We start from the raw sequence: 21,002 nt of genomic DNA, 5'->3' as shown, positions 1-21,002 counted from the left end.
CAAGAATATATTGAGAAACTGGTGCAGTATCCTTGATGCAGAAGCCTGTGAGATACCAAACCTGTCCCAGTTTTTCTCTAAAAGGTCTGAATATAGGAAAACCACATATTTCTTCATTTTCTGTTTGTTGGCCTTACAAACTCACCAAAACCCTTATTGTATCCAAGTTCACTCTAATGCTGTCCAATATCTCCTTCTTAGCAAAGTTATGGTGAGTTATTCTTTACCTATGCCTTTTTCTCCTCCCACGGTTGTGAGCGATGCACCACTCACCATGTTTCTGTGCCACCAAGGCAAGTAAGTCAAGGTGAGAAACACTTGCAGAGAAACTGAGCACCTTTATGAATTGCAAAGTGGATTGTAAAGATACAGATTTGCTTTTTACAATCCATCTGCACATGGTGCAGATATTCATCATAAAGCACTTATGAACTGCAAAAGATTAGACGTGACACTCATTTACATAATAAAGTCACACATTTCTCACCATTGTCTCTTTATTCCCTTATTTGCATAAGACTTTCTACAATATATTTTAACGGATTCACTTTGGTGCTGCTTGTGTCTCTGAATCTGGCTTGAGCTGTGTTTGTGACCCTCACACATACTTGCTATGCTTAAGTGTAATGACTATGAATACCATGCTGTTACTGGAATGTTACTTCATCTTGTTGCTCTACTAATCAAATTAACAAGCAACATAACAGAGAAATATTATTCTAACTTTAAAGATTTGTGGAAACAGGGGAAAGAAGGTAATCCTTTTGACAAGCCACCCTACCAGAATGGAGAAGGAAACCTGCAAATGAATAAGCCTATAGCTATACCTCTTATTTATTTGAATAAAATTAGCTTGTGCCTGGGGAAGCAACTACCAGACACATTCACTAGAGTGTATGAATATAGTAAATATCAGAAAATAGTATTAGATAGCCCTAAAGGTAAAACAATGACTAAAAATATAGACAGAAGAATAGGCTACAACCATTTAAAGAAATGCCAGCATGCACACATGCTAGACCAGCCTGTAACAGCTGGACCTTGAGAAGAAAGGGAGATGGACAATAAAATATTGAAGTTTAAAAGTGCTGAAAAGCAGACAACAAATGTATCAATGCAGCCTATACGTGTTGCAAAACACTGAGTAAAATAACTAGCAGAACTGAAGGAGGAGAACACTCACTGAAACAGAGTATTCTGAGGGAATGAAGTTAGGAAGCATGAAAAGTGCATAACCTGAACAAAATTAAAACATTCTGTCTAGGTAATACTGAAAGCCACAGAAAAAAAGAGAATTCTAAGTAGCATGTGACTGTTCAGGATCAAAAACATACCGGTAAGAAAGATTTCTCAGATGTTGTGAACATGAAAGAAATAGTATGTGGGTAGAGTTCTAAACCCACTTCTGTCATTGCAAGAGAGAAACATCAAATAAGGAAAGACTTTAGACAAGGGGACATAGATAAGAAAAAGGTAAAACTAACAATACAATCTTTTCTGAGGTGTTCTTTTCATGGTCAGAGCAACCAAGGGAAGAAAAACAAATTGAGAGGGTCAGGTAACATAAATAAGAGGAAAACATGAAGGCAGTGTATGCTAAGAGACAAAATAACCTTGAATTGATATTACTGTTGAGCCAGAATACAGGTGCTATAAGAAAAAGTAAGAGGGTTCTATATTACAGGTTTATAAATAAAAGGAATATGAAAAATTAAATAAGGCAGAGATCGCAAATGGCACTATAGAATACTGGTACAAGTTGCCTTTTTATTGTATTGGAAGGAGAGGATACAGTACCTTCTACCTCATGTCAGAATGATCCTGGGGACCATATCTCTCAACCATCCAACTTTGGCACAGCATTCTGATTTTAGTCTCCTTTTACTGCTTGCTCCACTTTGTCTTTTGATATATCTGATTTGTGGTCATTAGTTGGCTGTATTGAACAGCCAATGAGAGAGTCAAAATGTATTCTGTCCGTAGAGTAACTGAGTCAAACAACTTTTAGCAGTTACAAAAATGGACCAATAAGGTAGCCTGCAGTCACTTGAAAAAGTGTGGCAATGATGCAGTAAGTGAGTTTAGGTTAAAAAGAGAAGTGAGAGGACCTGTTGGTTGTGTTGACCTTTTACCTTTGTAATTACTTGGGCTCTGCTTTTCATTGGTGTGAATTGGGTTGGTGGGTGGTATGTAGTTGCCAGCTTGCTGGTCTTTGTAACATGCTACCACTCTTAGCTGTCTTGAACAGCTACTGTCATCTGTGATTCCAAATGTTTGTTGGTTGCCATTGTAGCATATACTTTTGCAAAATCCCACTTGTTCTGTGTGCTTCAGATTTTAAGGTTTCTGTTAGGTGTGGACTAACTGGACTTTAGCTGCTTGCCAACCACTGCCAGAACAATACCATGCCCATTAAAATCTGTTAGTTGGTTTGCTGCCACTGCTTGCCGGTTGAAACTTTTTTTTTTATCTCGAGTGTAGCTACTTCATATTAATTTATTTTATTTTGTGGTCATAACAGTTGTGGATAAGGGATTAATTAATCTGGATTGGTGTTTGCTGTTGCTCTCCATTACTGCCAGAGAGCCAGGTTAACTGAAGATCATGGGGGGGGGGGGGTTTGAACTCCAAACCAATATTCCTTCCAGTAAGTAAAACAGGATAGTATATATTGATGAACTGAGTTTTGCCTCATATTTTAATCTAGCCCTTGTACAAGTTGTGGTTTTCTGCTAAATTGTTGAGAACTACAGTCTAATGACAGACATTTGAACTTCAGACTTAATAATTTATAGCTCCCAACTGTCCTGGTTTTACCTCATATTTTCAGTCTGTTTCTCATAAAATTTGTGGGTTTTTTTCTGGAAATTGATGATAGTTATACTAGTTCTTAAACAATGGTAGTCATTTAAAGGAAAACTCCACCTTCTCCTACAGTTTAACTCAACTCTTCAGTTGCTTTTTTCCCCACAATATGATTCGAGTACTGTGTAGTTACCTGAAACCTGCTTGTACTTCATAAAACTTTCATTTCTTCATTTTGGTATCAAAGGAGGGGAAAGACCACCCAATTTTTTAATCTTAACTTCTCACATAAGTTGCAGAGGAATTTGTCTTCGGCTGCATGACATACCACAGACAGAGAGAATTTTGGAATCAGGAGTTCAGGCTGCTGTAAACAAGATAGAGAAGTGTAAAACTGGTTTCCATTATCTTTATTGCAGACAGGAAGAGAAGTTACGCTGATTCACAGCTGCTTACAATGTAGCCATGTCTTTCATAGCAAAACAGAGCAATTAGATCAGTCAATGGCTCAAAGGCAGTTGTCACCTCTTATGACAAATTTACATAAGCAGCATCACAGTTTTGAAATGCTAAGCTTTAAACTTTAAATGTTTGTTGTTTATACTAATTTACATTTTAAGATGACTTGAATAGAGTATCAAAGATGTCTGTGACATTTAGAGAAAGTCAGAAAATATTTTTCTTGTAAAGTATCAGCACATTTACTAAAGTGTGGGGGAGGGTCAATCAGTTCATCTCAGACTACAAAAAGACTGAACAAAGGCCTGCAATTTAGCAACTGTTTTGGTTGCAGCTGTATAATTCCTTAGTATACTATAAAACAAGCTCTGAGATGCACACAAATGAAGGCCATTCAAAAAATAAAAGAAGCAGTCCTGTTACAGATAGTATATAAGATGACAGTGACTGACACTAATCCCATTATATGTTAATGGAATGAGAATACACCTCTACATCCTTATGTCTAGCATGACTCATATAAAGCAGACATGGAATGGATTATGGGAAAGAGAAAGGCTTGAAGAAAAATAAGATCATGTTGTTATGTCAAGCTCAAGCCCCATTGACAGCCATTTTGCAGAAAACATTAACATTCTGTAAAAAGCAGTCAGAGTGATTTTGAGATGTTAAAATAGCTCAGAAAATAGAGTGAGAGAGAGAGAGAGAGAGTGAAAAATAGACTTTTTAGTTATAAAGCGGAGTTTTCCTTAAGTTTCAGACTTCATATCCTTTAACAATTTTTCATTCATATATATTTTCTAATCTGGCATTTGAGAACACTATTTAAAATCTGTCACCAATTCTTGTGCTAACATTTTGTGTTGTAGAGATAATATTTTTAAGTTAATGATGCATTGTTTTTAAGTATTTCTTAAAATAGACTTGGGTTATGTCAGTAATTCAGCAACAAAATTCACTTGGTTGTGTGTGTCTTAGGGCATTGTGATAGTTTTCACTATGTGTGTCTTGAAAGACAGTGAACTAAAATATATTATTAGAGCTTTTATGTATGTATGTATGTATTAATTTGTGTTTCTATGTGTGTGTATATATATATATATATTAAGTTCATCTGACAGCAATAAACTAAAGTACATTATGGCAGTTATGTCTGTTGCTTATGTATTAATTCATTCATTTGATCACAGTCAGACATTTGAGCTGAAGACAGTCAATAAACTGGTCACATCCTTATGTGGGGTGTGGATTATAATAGTTTGTACTATGTCCTGACAAAAGGAGCTAAAATGTGTTACTGTGGCTATTATTTATTTATTAATTTGTGTGTGTGCACGCGTGTGTGCATGCACATGCGCACTTCTGACAGCAATGAGCTGAAGTACATTCTGGTGGCTCTTTCATTCATCTGATTACAGTCAGACATCAGAGCTATAGGCAGTCAAAGTGGCTACATCTGAATGAGTGTGTGTGTGTGTGTGTGTGTGTGTGTGTGTGTGTGTGTGTGTGTGTGTGTGTGTGTGTGTGTGTGAAAATCAAGTTATGTTCTCCTTATAATTCAAGCAAATGTTCAGATCTGAAGGGACATAGCTGTTAAGAAGGAAGCATAAACTAATCTTCAGAGTGGCCATATTCATAAGTTATAAATCTTAAACTAGATTTTTAAGTTAAAATAAACAAAGTAGATATTATTTTATGAGTTTTCTAGCCAGCCTAATTGTATATGTTGTGCAAGAGGGCAAATTTACATATTATGCATCCAACCACAGGAAGAACGTGGACTTACAAATATGCAAATTTGAGTACTATGACTTTGGATCCCCTGCTGTGATGTTTGATGTTCCCTTCTTCTGATCTTGAAAGCTGATAGATTGAGAGGTATGCTGTGAAAGCCCCAAAGTTGGATGGCTTTTAGGTAATCCACATAAATTTTAAAAGATACCGTGAGAAATTTATACTTTTGAGCAGAGAAAGGACAATTATAAATGGAGTTGTTGGGGAAGAAGCTGATCAATATGGTCCTTACTTCTTACCCACGCTCTGACTTCTAAGAGCAAGAGTACATTAAAAAGCCACTGCACGGGTCTAAATAGACTTAAATATTTTATCAAAAGATGGAAAAGTCAGATAGCTTGTGTAATCAAGGAAGCATGCCTCAGAGCAGGAAGTCTAAATCAGAAAGACAGGATGGGGGATCAGATGATGGAGGAATCAAAATGATTAGCAGCCCTGTATTATAAAGTGGGGCAAACCTAAGATTTCTAGTTGAAGTAAGTGGTAAGAGATGTAGTGGAAAAAACATAGGTATCCACATGGTCCTGCGATAAAGCAAGACAGTCAAGAAACTCAGACTGACAAGAAGAAGAGTATAGAAACGTCAGACAGTCTGTGGGCATCAGTTATTTAGAGCAGCATCCGTGGCAGCAGACAGTAAGGTGCTGAAGTTAAATGTTATGGTGCCTGTACCAGATCTGAAATTGTTGGGGGAACAACAAGAGTCGTGTTTTGGAAAGCATGCAAATAAAAGCCAAAATAATAGTTCAGTAAGTGTATTGAAAAGTCTCATTAACAAGATAAAAGAGATTTAACAGACATTTGTCTTCCTGATCAACATAGTACAGTGAATTTTTTGCAAAAGTAGACTGTGCATAAGGTAGAAACCTAGAAGGAAAGACACGCAGGTAACCGTCCTAGTAAAGAATATCAGGAAATGAAGGAAAGACACGCAGGTAACAGTCCCAGTGAAGAATATCAGGAAATGGAGGAAAGACACGCAGGTAACAGTCCTAGTGAAGAATATCAGGAAATGAAGGAAAGACACGCAGGTAACAGTCCCAGTGAAGAATATCAGGAAATGGAGGAAAGACACGCAGGTAACAGTCCTAGTGAAGAATATCAGGAAATGAAGGAAAGACACGCAGGTAACAGTCCCAGTGAAGAATATCAGGAAATGGAGGAAAGACACGCAGGTAACAGTCCCAGTGAAGAATATCAGGAAATGAAGGAAAGACACGCAGGTAACAGTCCCAGTGAAGAATATCAGGAAATGAAGGAAAGACACGCAGGTAACAGTCCTAGTGAAGAATATCAGGAAATGAAGGAAAGACACGCAGGTAACAGTCCCAGTGAAGAATATCAGGAAATGAAGGAAAGACACGCAGGTAACAGTCCCAGTGAAGAATATCAGGAAATGAAGGAAAGACACGCAGGTAACAGTCCCAGTGAAGAATATCAGGAAATGAAGGAAAGACACGCAGGTAACAGTCCCAGTGAAGAATATCAGGAAATGAAGGAAAGACACGCAGGTAACAGTCCTAGTGAAGAATATCAGGAAATGGAGGAAAGACACGCAGGTAACAGTCCTAGTGAAGAATATCAGGAAATGGAGGAAAGACACGCAGGTAACAGTCCTAGTGAAGAATATCAGGAAATGAAGGAAAGACACGCAGGTAACAGTCCTAGTGAAGAATATCAGGAAATGAAGGAAAGACACGCAGGTAACAGTCCTAGTGAAGAATATCAGGAAATGAAGGAAAGACACGCAGGTAACAGTCCTAGTGAAGAATATCAGGAAATGAAGGAAAGACACGCAGGTAACAGTCCCAGTGAAGAATATCAGGAAATGAAGGAAAGACACGCAGGTAACAGTCCCAGTGAAGAATATCAGGAAATGAAGGAAAGACACGAGGTAACAGTCCCAGTGAAGAATATCAGGAAATGAAGGAAAGACACGCAGGTAACAGTCCTAGTAAAGAATATCAGGAAATGAAGGAAAGACACGCAGGTAACAGTCCCAGTGAAGAATATCAGGAAATGAAGGAAAGACAGGCAGGTAACAGTCCTAGTGAACAATATCAGGAAATGAAGGAAAGACACGCAGGTAACAGTCCCAGTGAAGAATATCAGGAAATGAAGGAAAGACAGGCAGGTAACAGTCCTAGTGAAGAATATCAGGAAATGAAGGAAAGACACGCAGGTAACAGTCCCAGTGAAGAATATCAGGAAATGAAGGAAAGACACGCAGGTAACAGTCCTAGTGAAGAATATCAGGAAATGAAGGAAAGACACGCAGGTAACAGTCCCAGTGAAGAATATCAGGAAATGAAGGAAAGACACGCAGGTAACAGTCCCAGTGAAGAATATCAGGAAATGAAGGAAAGACACGCAGGTAACAGTCCTAGTGAAGAATATCAGGAAATGAAGGAAAGACACGCAGGTAACAGTCCTAGTGAAGAATATCAGGAAATGAAGGAAAGACACGCAGGTAACAGTCCTAGTGAAGAATATCAGGAAATGAAGGAAAGACACGCAGGTAACAGTCCTAGTGAAGAATATCAGGAAATGAAGGAAAGACACGCAGGTAACAGTCCTAGTGAAGAATATCAGGAAATGAAGGAAAGACACGCAGGTAACAGTCCTAGTGAAGAATATCAGGAAATGAAGGAAAGACACGCAGGTAACAGTCCTAGTGAAGAATATCAGGAAATGAAGGAAAGACACGCAGGTAACCGTCCTAGTGAAGAATATCAGGAAATGAAGGAAAGACACGAGGTAACAGTCCCAGTGAAGAATATCAGGAAATGAAGGAAAGACACGCAGGTAACAGTCCCAGTGAAGAATATCAGGAAATGAAGGAAAGACACGCAGGTAACAGTCCCAGTGAAGAATATCAGGAAATGAAGGAAAGACACGCAGGTAACAGTCCTAGTGAAGAATATCAGGAAATGGAGGGAGTGTTCAGGAAACAGTGGCAGTGTGCAGTGTAAAATACAGAGTGGGGGTACAGTAGACGCTACAAATGATTTAGGTGCTTCCATGTTGAAGGGATATCTGCTATAGCCAAATATGCAGCTGAAAGATTTCAACAAGAAATTCTTGTCATTTTCCCAAATGATCGAGGAATATCTTGATTTGGGGAAGGCAGGATAATGTTTACTTGTTAAGTTGAAGGTAATTCAAATACAGAACATGTTTTGCTATATTGCAAAATGTCAGAGTTACAGAGAAAGCCTGTATAAGAAGTTGTGAAGACATAGCAATAGATATGGATAATGGTGGAGTCAGAAGTGAGTGAATCAGATGCATAATCTTGGTCTCCAAGTTTAACGGAACCACCAAACTGCAGTCATTTCAGGTGGCTGAACAACATTTTAGACCTTGACAGTTGTGCATGCCCTTCTTGCTGTTTTATTTTAATTCAGTTGGTTGTTTATTATATTCTGCCGTACATCATATAACAGCAGTTTGTTTTATTTCTTAGGTTCATGTATGGTTATTAGTCATATGTTAGCTTATTGTATTTGCTTGCATATGATATACTTCTTGGGTAGAATATATTTCCAGTAATTTTGTTCTGCATTTATATGCATGATGATTAACTACTATTAAAACTACAATAATATAAGTGGAAAAGAATGCTGTCCTTTTTACTCCGTGGTCATTAATAGGCTATCAAATTGAATACAGGTTGTATTTTATTTGGGGGTTACACTACTGTGAGGCTTTTGCTGAGTCAGCCTTTAAAAAATATAAAGAATATCTTTACAGGATTATTATGGGTTGTTAACCTAGTAAATAGTTATAGAGGGCCAAAAGCGGTGACTAGTTCAGCTGTGACTGCAAGGGAAGTGGAAGATACTGAACTGGACAATGACAGAAAATTGTTTTATAATTGTTGAAGCTGATTCTTTGTTGGTGTGTGCTGTAGATGAACGGGAAGGTGTTCAGTAGAGTGTAGAGGTTCCTTAGCATAGATCTTTTTCAGTGAAATCCTGATTACTAATTTGATTGTCTTAATGCTGGCTCTTGCAATAAGGTGACCATGCTTTATATTGCCCTAAAACTAGTCAAACCTTGTATTGTGGCATTTATGCTAACGAGGAAATTTATTGCAATGTTCTCTGAATCATTTCCGTATTGCATTGCATTATGACACACAAGCAGCAGTAGCCAGCTCATCCTTAGGTGTAGCAATGCTAATAAGTCATGTGCACACTATTTTCCTGCATAGAGCCCCATTAATCTCATAGTACAGTGCTTCTGCACTTGGGATACTTTTGAATAGAGCCCCATTAATCTCATAGTACAGTGCTTCTGCACTTGGGATACTTTTGAATAGAGCCCCATTAATCTCATAGTACAGTGCTTCTGCACTTGGGATACTTTTGAATAGAGCCCCATTAATCTCATAGTACAGTGCTTCTGCACTTGGGATACTTTTGAACAGAGCCCCATTAATCTCATAGTACAGTGCTTCTGCACTTGGGATACTTTGAATAGAGCCCCATTAATCTCATAGTACAGTGCTTCTGCACTTGGGATACTTTTGAATAGAGCCCCATTAATCTCATAGTACAGTGCTTCTGCACTTGGGATACTTTGAATAGAGCCCCATTAATCTCATAGTACAGTGCTTCTGCACTTGGGATACTTTGAATAGAGCCCCATTAATCTCATAGTACAGTGCCGCTGCACTTGGGATACTTTTGATTAGAGCCCCATTAATCTCATAGTACAGTGCTTCTGCACTTGGGATACTTTGAATAGAGCCCCATTAATCTCATAGTACAGTGCTTCTGCACTTGGGATACTTTTGAATAGAGCCCCATTAATCTCATAGTACAGTGCTTCTGCACTTGGGATACTTTGAATAGAGCCCCATTAATCTCATAGTACAGTGCTTCTGCACTTGGGATACTTTGAATAGAGCCCCATTAATCTCATAGTACAGTGCTTCTGCACTTGGGATACTTTGAATAGAGCCCCATTAATCTCATAGTACAGTGCTTCTGCACTTGGGATACTTTTTGAATAGAGCCCCATTAATCTCATAGTACAGTGCTTCTGCACTTGGGATACTTTTGAATAGAGCCCCATTAATCTCATAGTACAGTGCTTCTGCACTTGGGATACTTTGAATAGAGCCCCATTAATCTCATAGTACAGTGCTTCTGCACTTGGGATACTTTGAATAGAGCCCCATTAATCTCATAGTACAGTGCTTCTGCACTTGGGATACTTTTGAATAGAGCCCCATTAATCTCATAGTACAGTGCTTCTGCACTTGGGATACTTTTGAATAGAGCCCCATTAATCTCATAGTACAGTGCTTCTGCACTTGGGATACTTTGAATAGAGCCCCATTAATCTCATAGTACAGTGCTTCTGCACTTGGGATACTTTTGAATAGAGCCCCATTAATCTCATAGTACAGTGCTTCTGCACTTGGGATACTTTGAATAGAGCCCCATTAATCTCATAGTACAGTGCTTCTGCACTTGGGATACTTTTGAATAGAGCCCCATTAATCTCATAGTACAGTGCTTCTGCACTTGGGATACTTTTGAATAGAGCCCCATTAATCTCATAGTACAGTGCTTCTGCACTTGGGATACTTTTGAATAGAGCCCCATTAATCTCATAGTACAGTGCTTCTGCACTTGGGATACTTTTGAATAGAGCCCCATTAATCTCATAGTACAGTGCTTCTGCACTTGGGATACTTTTGAATAGAGCCCCATTAATCTCATAGTACAGTGCTTCTGCACTTGGGATACTTTTGAATAGAGCCCCATTAATCTCATAGTACAGTGCTTCTGCACTTGGGATACTTTTGAATAGAGCCCCATTAATCTCATAGTACAGTGCTTCTGCACTTGGGATACTTTTGAATAGAGCCCCATTAATCTCATAGTACAGTGCTTCTGCACTTGGGATACTTTTGAATAGAGCCCCATTAATCTCATAGTACAGTGCTTCTGCACTTGGGATACTTTGAATAGAGCCCCATTAATCTCATAGTACAGTGCTTCTGCACTTGGGATACTTTGAATAGAGCCCCATTAATCTCATAGTACAGTGCTTCTGCACTTGGGATACTTTTGAATAGAGCCCCATTAATCTCATAGTACAGTGCTTCTGCACTTGGGATACTTTTGAATAGAGCCCCATTAATCTCATAGTACAGTGCTTCTGCACTTGGGATACTTTTGAATAGAGCCCCATTAATCTCATAGTACAGTGCTTCTGCACTTGGGATACTTTTGAATAGAGCCCCATTAATCTCATAGTACAGTGCTTCTGCACTTGGGATACTTTTGAATAGAGCCCCATTAATCTCATAGTACAGTGCTTCTGCACTTGGGATACTTTGAATAGAGCCCCATTAATCTCATAGTACAGTGCTTCTGCACTTGGGATACTTTTGAATAGAGCCCCATTAATCTCATAGTACAGTGCTTCTGCACTTGGGATACTTTTGAATAGAGCCCCATTAATCTCATAGTACAGTGCTTCTGCACTTGGGATACTTTGAATAGAGCCCCATTAATCTCATAGTACAGTGCTTCTGCACTTGGGATACTTTTGAATAGAGCCCCATTAATCTCATAGTACAGTGCTTCTGCACTTGGGATACTTTTGAATAGAGCCCCATTAATCTCATAGTACAGTGCTTCTGCACTTGGGATACTTTGAATAGAGCCCCATTAATCTCATAGTACAGTGCTTCTGCACTTGGGATACTTTTGAATAGAGCCCCATTAATCTCATAGTACAGTGCTTCTGCACTTGGGATACTTTGAATAGAGCCCCATTAATCTCATAGTACAGTGCTTCTGCACTTGGGATACTTTTGAATAGAGCCCCATTAATCTCATAGTACAGTGCTTCTGCACTTGGGATACTTTGAATAGAGCCCCATTAATCTCATAGTACAGTGCTTCTGCACTTGGGATACTTTTGAATAGAGCCCCATTAATCTCATAGTACAGTGCTTCTGCACTTGGGATACTTTTGAATAGAGCCCCATTAATCTCATAGTACAGTGCTTCTGCACTTGGGATACTTTTGAATAGAGCCCCATTAATCTCATAGTACAGTGCTTCTGCACTTGGGATACTTTGAATAGAGCCCCATTAATCTCATAGTACAGTGCTTCTGCACTTGGGATACTTTTGAATAGAGCCCCATTAATCTCATAGTACAGTGCTTCTGCACTTGGGATACTTTGAATAGAGCCCCATTAATCTCATAGTACAGTGCTTCTGCACTTGGGATACTTTTGAATAGAGCCCCATTAATCTCATAGTACAGTGCTTCTGCACTTGGGATACTTTTGAATAGAGCCCCATTAATCTCATAGTACAGTGCTTCTGCACTTGGGATACTTTTGAATAGAGCCCCATTAATCTCATAGTACAGTGCTTCTGCACTTGGGATACTTTTGAATAGAGCCCCATTAATCTCATAGTACAGTGCTTCTGCACTTGGGATACTTTTGAATAGAGCCCCATTAATCTCATAGTACAGTGCTTCTGCACTTGGGATACTTTTGAATAGAGCCCCATTAATCTCATAGTACAGTGCTTCTGCACTTGGGATACTTTTGAATAGAGCCCCATTAATCTCATAGTACAGTGCTTCTGCACTTGGGATACTTTTGAATAGAGCCCCATTAATCTCATAGTACAGTGCTTCTGCACTTGGGATACTTTTGAATAGAGCCCCATTAATCTCATAGTACAGTGCTTCTGCACTTGGGATACTTTTGAATAGAGCCCCATTAATCTCATAGTACAGTGCTTCTGCACTTGGGATACTTTTGAATAGAGCCCCATTAATCTCATAGTACAGTGCTTCTGCACTTGGGATACTTTTGAATAGAGCCCCATTAATCTCATAGTACAGTGCTTCTGCACTTGGGAGACTTGTGAATAGAGCCCCATTAATCTCATAGTACAGTGCTTCTGCACTTGGGATACTTTTGAATAGAGCCCCATTAATCTCATAGTACAGTGCTTCTGCACTTGGGATACTTTTGAATAGAGCCCCATTAATCTCATAGTACAGTGCTTCTGCACTTGGGATACTTTTGAATAGAGCCCCATTAATCTCATAGTACAGTGCTTCTGCACTTGGGATACTTTTGAATAGAGCCCCATTAATCTCATAGTACAGTGCTTCTGCACTTGGGATACTTTGAATAGAGCCCCATTAATCTCATAGTACAGTGCTTCTGCACTTGGGATACTTTTGAATAGAGCCCCATTAATCTCATAGTACAGTGCTTCTGCACTTGGGATACTTTTGAATAGAGCCCCATTAATCTCATAGTACAGTGCTTCTGCACTTGGGATACTTTTGAATAGAGCCCCATTAATCTCATAGTACAGTGCTTCTGCACTTGGGATACTTTTGAATAGAGCCCCATTAATCTCATAGTACAGTGCTTCTGCACTTGGGATACTTTTGAATAGAGCCCCATTAATCTCATAGTACAGTGCTTCTGCACTTGGGATACTTTTGAATAGAGCCCCATTAATCTCATAGTACAGTGCTTCTGCACTTGGGATACTTTGAATAGAGCCCCATTAATCTCATAGTACAGTGCTTCTGCACTTGGGATACTTTTGAATAGAGCCCCATTAATCTCATAGTACAGTGCTTCTGCACTTGGGATACTTTTGAATAGAGCCCCATTAATCTCATAGTACAGTGCTTCTGCACTTGGGATACTTTGAATAGAGCCCCATTAATCTCATAGTACAGTGCTTCTGCACTTGGGATACTTTGAATAGAGCCCCATTAATCTCATAGTACAGTGCTTCTGCACTTGGGATACTTTTGAATAGAGCCCCATTAATCTCATAGTACAGTGCTTCTGCACTTGGGATACTTTGAATAGAGCCCCATTAATCTCATAGTACAGTGCTTCTGCACTTGGGATACTTTGAATAGAGCCCCATTAATCTCATAGTACAGTGCTTCTGCACTTGGGATACTTTTGAATAGAGCCCCATTAATCTCATAGTACAGTGCTTCTGCACTTGGGATACTTTTGAATAGAGCCCCATTAATCTCATAGTACAGTGCTTCTGCACTTGGGATACTTTGAATAGAGCCCCATTAATCTCATAGTACAGTGCTTCTGCACTTGGGATACTTTGAATAGAGCCCCATTAATCTCATAGTACAGTGCTTCTGCACTTGGGATACTTTTGAATAGAGCCCCATTAATCTCATAGTACAGTGCTTCTGCACTTGGGATACTTTTGAATAGAGCCCCATTAATCTCATAGTACAGTGCTTCTGCACTTGGGATACTTTTGAATAGAGCCCCATTAATCTCATAGTACAGTGCTTCTGCACTTGGGATACTTTTGAATAGAGCCCCATTAATCTCATAGTACAGTGCTTCTGCACTTGGGATACTTTTGAATAGAGCCCCATTAATCTCATAGTACAGTGCTTCTGCACTTGGGATACTTTTGAATAGAGCCCCATTAATCTCATAGTACAGTGCTTCTGCACTTGGGATACTTTTGAATAGAGCCCCATTAATCTCATAGTACAGTGCTTCTGCACTTGGGATACTTTTGAATAGAGCCCCATTAATCTCATAGTACAGTGCTTCTGCACTTGGGATACTTTTGAATAGAGCCCCATTAATCTCATAGTACAGTGCTTCTGCACTTGGGATACTTTTGAATAGAGCCCCATTAATCTCATAGTACAGTGCTTCTGCACTTGGGATACTTTTGAATAGAGCCCCATTAATCTCATAGTACAGTGCTTCTGCACTTGGGATACTTTTGAATAGAGCCCCATTAATCTCATAGTACAGTGCTTCTGCACTTGGGATACTTTGAATAGAGCCCCATTAATCTCATAGTACAGTGCTTCTGCACTTGGGATACTTTTGAATAGAGCCCCATTAATCTCATAGTACAGTGCTTCTGCACTTGGGATACTTTTGAATAGAGCCCCATTAATCTCATAGTACAGTGCTTCTGCACTTGGGATACTTTTGAATAGAGCCCCATTAATCTCATAGTACAGTGCTTCTGCACTTGGGATACTTTTGAATAGAGCCCCATTAATCTCATAGTACAGTGCTTCTGCACTTGGGATACTTTGAATAGAGCCCCATTAATCTCATAGTACAGTGCTTCTGCACTTGGGATACTTTGAATAGAGCCCCATTAATCTCATAGTACAGTGCTTCTGCACTTGGGATACTTTTGAATAGAGCCCCATTAATCTCATAGTACAGTGCTTCTGCACTTGGGATACTTTTGAATAGAGCCCCATTAATCTCATAGTACAGTGCTTCTGCACTTGGGATACTTTTGAATAGAGCCCCATTAATCTCATAGTACAGTGCTTCTGCACTTGGGATACTTTGAATAGAGCCCCATTAATCTCATAGTACAGTGCTTCTGCACTTGGGATACTTTTGAATAGAGCCCCATTAATCTCATAGTACAGTGCTTCTGCACTTGGGATACTTTGAATAGAGCCCCATTAATCTCATAGTACAGTGCTTCTGCACTTGGGATACTTTTGAATAGAGCCCCATTAATCTCATAGTACAGTGCTTCTGCACTTGGGATACTTTGAATAGAGCCCCATTAATCTCATAGTACAGTGCTTCTGCACTTGGGATACTTTTGAATAGAGCCCCATTAATCTCATAGTACAGTGCTTCTGCACTTGGGATACTTTGAATAGAGCCCCATTAATCTCATAGTACAGTGCTTCTGCACTTGGGATACTTTTGAATAGAGCCCCATTAATCTCATAGTACAGTGCTTCTGCACTTGGGATACTTTTGAATAGAGCCCCATTAATCTCATAGTACAGTGCTTCTGCACTTGGGATACTTTTGAATAGAGCCCCATTAATCTCATAGTACAGTGCTTCTGCACTTGGGATACTTTTGAATAGAGCCCCATTAATCTCATAGTACAGTGCTTCTGCACTTGGGATACTTTGAATAGAGCCCCATTAATCTCATAGTACAGTGCTTCTGCACTTGGGATACTTTTGAATAGAGCCCCATTAATCTCATAGTACAGTGCTTCTGCACTTGGGATACTTTGAATAGAGCCCCATTAATCTCATAGTACAGTGCTTCTGCACTTGGGATACTTTTGAATAGAGCCCCATTAATCTCATAGTACAGTGCTTCTGCACTTGGGATACTTTTGAATAGAGCCCCATTAATCTCATAGTACAGTGCTTCTGCACTTGGGATACTTTTGAATAGAGCCCCATTAATCTCATAGTACAGTGCTTCTGCACTTGGGATACTTTTGAATAGAGCCCCATTAATCTCATAGTACAGTGCTTCTGCACTTGGGATACTTTTGAATAGAGCCCCATTAATCTCATAGTACAGTGCTTCTGCACTTGGGATACTTTTGAATAGAGCCCCATTAATCTCATAGTACAGTGCTTCTGCACTTGGGATACTTTTGAATAGAGCCCCATTAATCTCATAGTACAGTGCTTCTGCACTTGGGATACTTTTGAATAGAGCCCCATTAATCTCATAGTACAGTGCTTCTGCACTTGGGATACTTTGAATAGAGCCCCATTAATCTCATAGTACAGTGCTTCTGCACTTGGGATACTTTTGAATAGAGCCCCATTAATCTCATAGTACAGTGCTTCTGCACTTGGGATACTTTGAATAGAGCCCCATTAATCTCATAGTACAGTGCTTCTGCACTTGGGATACTTTTGAATAGAGCCCCATTAATCTCATAGTACAGTGCTTCTGCACTTGGGATACTTTGAATAGAGCCCCATTAATCTCATAGTACAGTGCTTCTGCACTTGGGATACTTTGAATAGAGCCCCATTAATCTCATAGTACAGTGCTTCTGCACTTGGGATACTTTTGAATAGAGCCCCATTAATCTCATAGTACAGTGCTTCTGCACTTGGGATACTTTTGAATAGAGCCCCATTAATCTCATAGTACAGTGCTTCTGCACTTGGGATACTTTTGAATAGAGCCCCATTAATCTCATAGTACAGTGCTTCTGCACTTGGGATACTTTTGAATAGAGCCCCATTAATCTCATAGTACAGTGCTTCTGCACTTGGGATACTTTGAATAGAGCCCCATTAATCTCATAGTACAGTGCTTCTGCACTTGGGATACTTTTGAATAGAGCCCCATTAATCTCATAGTACAGTGCTTCTGCACTTGGGATACTTTGAATAGAGCCCCATTAATCTCATAGTACAGTGCTTCTGCACTTGGGATACTTTTGAATAGAGCCCCATTAATCTCATAGTACAGTGCTTCTGCACTTGGGATACTTTTGAATAGAGCCCCATTAATCTCATAGTACAGTGCTTCTGCACTTGGGATACTTTGAATAGAGCCCCATTAATCTCATAGTACAGTGCTTCTGCACTTGGGATACTTTTGAATAGAGCCCCATTAATCTCATAGTACAGTGCTTCTGCACTTGGGATACTTTGAATAGAGCCCCATTAATCTCATAGTACAGTGCTTCTGCACTTGGGATACTTTGAATAGAGCCCCATTAATCTCATAGTACAGTGCTTCTGCACTTGGGATACTTTTGAATAGAGCCCCATTAATCTCATAGTACAGTGCTTCTGCACTTGGGATACTTTTGAATAGAGCCCCATTAATCTCATAGTACAGTGCTTCTGCACTTGGGATACTTTTGAATAGAGCCCCATTAATCTCATAGTACAGTGCTTCTGCACTTGGGATACTTTTGAATAGAGCCCCATTAATCTCATAGTACAGTGCTTCTGCACTTGGGATACTTTTGAATAGAGCCCCATTAATCTCATAGTACAGTGCTTCTGCACTTGGGATACTTTTGAATAGAGCCCCATTAATCTCATAGTACAGTGCTTCTGCACTTGGGATACTTTGAATAGAGCCCCATTAATCTCATAGTACAGTGCTTCTGCACTTGGGATACTTTTGAATAGAGCCCCATTAATCTCATAGTACAGTGCTTCTGCACTTGGGATACTTTTGAATAGAGCCCCATTAATCTCATAGTACAGTGCTTCTGCACTTGGGATACTTTTGAATAGAGCCCCATTAATCTCATAGTACAGTGCTTCTGCACTTGGGATACTTTTGAATAGAGCCCCATTAATCTCATAGTACAGTGCTTCTGCACTTGGGATACTTTGAATAGAGCCCCATTAATCTCATAGTACAGTGCTTCTGCACTTGGGATACTTTTGAATAGAGCCCCATTAATCTCATAGTACAGTGCTTCTGCACTTGGGATACTTTTGAATAGAGCCCCATTAATCTCATAGTACAGTGCTTCTGCACTTGGGATACTTTTGAATAGAGCCCCATTAATCTCATAGTACAGTGCTTCTGCACTTGGGATACTTTTGAATAGAGCCCCATTAATCTCATAGTACAGTGCTTCTGCACTTGGGATACTTTTGAATAGAGCCCCATTAATCTCATAGTACAGTGCTTCTGCACTTGGGATACTTTTGAATAGAGCCCCATTAATCTCATAGTACAGTGCTTCTGCACTTGGGATACTTTGAATAGAGCCCCATTAATCTCATAGTACAGTGCTTCTGCACTTGGGATACTTTGAATAGAGCCCCATTAATCTCATAGTACAGTGCTTCTGCACTTGGGATACTTTTGAATAGAGCCCCATTAATCTCATAGTACAGTGCTTCTGCACTTGGGATACTTTTGAATAGAGCCCCATTAATCTCATAGTACAGTGCTTCTGCACTTGGGATACTTTGAATAGAGCCCCATTAATCTCATAGTACAGTGCTTCTGCACTTGGGATACTTTGAATAGAGCCCCATTAATCTCATATAGTACAGTGCTTCTGCACTTGGGATACTTTTGAATAGAGCCCCATTAATCTCATAGTACAGTGCTTCTGCACTTGGGATACTTTTGAATAGAGCCCCATTAATCTCATAGTACCGTGCTTCTGCACTTGGGATACTTTTGAATAGAGCCCCATTAATCTCATAGTGCAGTGCTTCTGCACTTGGGATACTTTTGATAGCACACACTGCTACCATGCAGTGTCTAGCAAGTGGTATGATAATGTCAGTCCATGTGTATGGAACTATTTTGCTTTGCAAGTAGACCTGCTAAGTGATCATGGCCTTCTCAGACACTGGGTACAGCAGCATTTCTGTTGGTGAAAGAGAGAGTGACCAAGGTTTTCCTGTATCTCCTCCACAGCGACTTTGACAGGCACTTGCTAGGTCATTATGATGACCCCTTACTTGCCAGGATGATGAGTAATGCCATTGCTGAGTGGTGTAGACATATGTTCGGTGACGTTTGCTGGCATCATCCACAAACTACTTCACCAGTGAGAGGCAGAGAATAGGGAGTGTGTACTACATATTGTGAGTGACATATTTTAGTAATTCTTCTCTTGTTGTGTGTTTGTCTCGTCCCACTTCTTTTCATAGGCTCAGTGGTGTACTAAGTCCTTCCTACTTTCTTTTAGAGTGGCATTAGAATATAAAAAAACAGAAAGGTCTGCTTCAGGTAGGCTGAATAACTCTCCCAGCGGTGGGTTACAAATACTAGGTGCATTGCTGCATTGTGCAATTGCTCTTCTGTTTAGTACTAATATGTTGCATTTTTTTCTCTTTCTGTTTTTTCTGTTCCACTTACAGCTCCATCTGTGGTAGTGGCATTCATGGAAGAGGAGCAGCAGTGGGTATCTTGGTCTGCATTATCTGATGCATCTGATGCTGGGTCACCAGTAATTGCCAGGCTTGTCTCTCAGTAGGAGGAAGAGGGTCTCCTTGCTGAAGGTGGCTGGAGGCCTCATTGATGGCCTCTGTAGCCACCATATAGGAGGGGCAAATACTCCTCTTCTGGGATATGTTGGTCTCCTGGAATCAGGTGCAGAGGCTGTTTCATCCAAGGTGTGCTGGTAGCTGGATGCCTGCACAGACTCCATGGAGCACCTGCCAGCATTACTGGTACAGACAGTTGCATGGCCTGTCATCCATGACCATGGGTTGCCAGGGGCAGAACCTGCTCATGATAGCCAAGGAAGTGACTGGTGTCTGGGTGGGCTGTTCTCTGAGCTTATGAAGCATGCCTCTGTAACCTACCCTATCCACAGCCAAGGTGTTCTCCTCCCCTACAAGTCATTCCCCTGTGCCTTGTTTTTTGTCCATTCATCTGCATTTCCAGTTGTCCACCCTATGTATGTCTGTTTCCTTCCACTGTTACCCCACCTTATGTGCCCATGCCATCCATGTTGATGTATGTCTGCATTTCATTTCATGTTTGTTTGTCCACTCCTGCTACACTCCCTACTCCCTCTGTTTCCAGCGCAGACTCCCCACCTACCCTTCCTCTTCATACATACATATATGTGTGTGTATGTGTGTGCATGTATGTATATGTATATGTATATGAAAGCTTGTAAGTGCTTTTGTCCCAAGTTTAAAACAAGGGTTCCTATTAAATGACCAAAGATGCATTCTATCGAATGTGTCTTGGTCGAACTTAAAACAACGAAAAAGCAAAATAGCGAAGTGGCTTTTAAGAAAATTCTTTCCCAGGAAAATAATTTGCTTGGCCGCTTCCATTACTTTGACGTTTTTGGCACTGTAGTGCGATCTTGGAGTTGGTATATTTAAGTAGGGGGGTGTGGGAGGTGAAGCCCCCCACTTTATGTATTATTTCAATTTTTTTTTTTTTTTTATATTTGGTACAGTGATTTTTTTCCCTTGGAAAAAAATCGCTGTTCTGAGCTTTCAAGATTGTTAGCTTTTGCTTACATGGGTAGATTATTCATCGTTCATTTTTTTAAGCGTTCAATGATATAATATAGACCCTAAAACAGTACAGGAACTTCATCAGACAAGCTAAAAGAGCTAAAACTGCATTTAAATAAAGCAAGACATATTACATAATTTTCTCTTTG

The 21,002-nt window shown here is 39.8% G+C and overlaps 1 protein-coding gene across 1 annotated transcript; it reads left to right on the top strand.

The window, feature by feature from the left end:
* The first annotated feature begins 6,981 nt into the window (after positions 1 to 6,981).
* LOC122787856 (early nodulin-75-like) lies at positions 6,982 to 7,848 on the top strand. Its single transcript, XM_044054772.1, has one exon. It carries the CDS (start codon positions 6,982 to 6,984, stop codon positions 7,846 to 7,848), a length of 867 nt encoding a protein of 288 aa, XP_043910707.1.
* Positions 7,849 to 21,002: the final 13,154 nt, after the last annotated feature.

Source organism: Protopterus annectens, chromosome 13.part0 (assembly GCF_019279795.1).
Source record: "Protopterus annectens isolate FY-2018-M chromosome 13.part0, PAN1.0, whole genome shotgun sequence".
Taxonomy (NCBI): Eukaryota; Metazoa; Chordata; order Ceratodontiformes; family Protopteridae; genus Protopterus; species Protopterus annectens.
Note: the sequence above shows the minus strand (reverse complement) of the source record. Positions and strands in the feature narration are given on the sequence as shown.

Excerpts from the sequence above, each read along its gene's own strand:
- LOC122787856 (XM_044054772.1), top strand. The coding sequence starts at position 6,982 with ATGAAGGAAAGACACGCAGGTAACAGTCCTAGTAAAGAATATCAGGAA.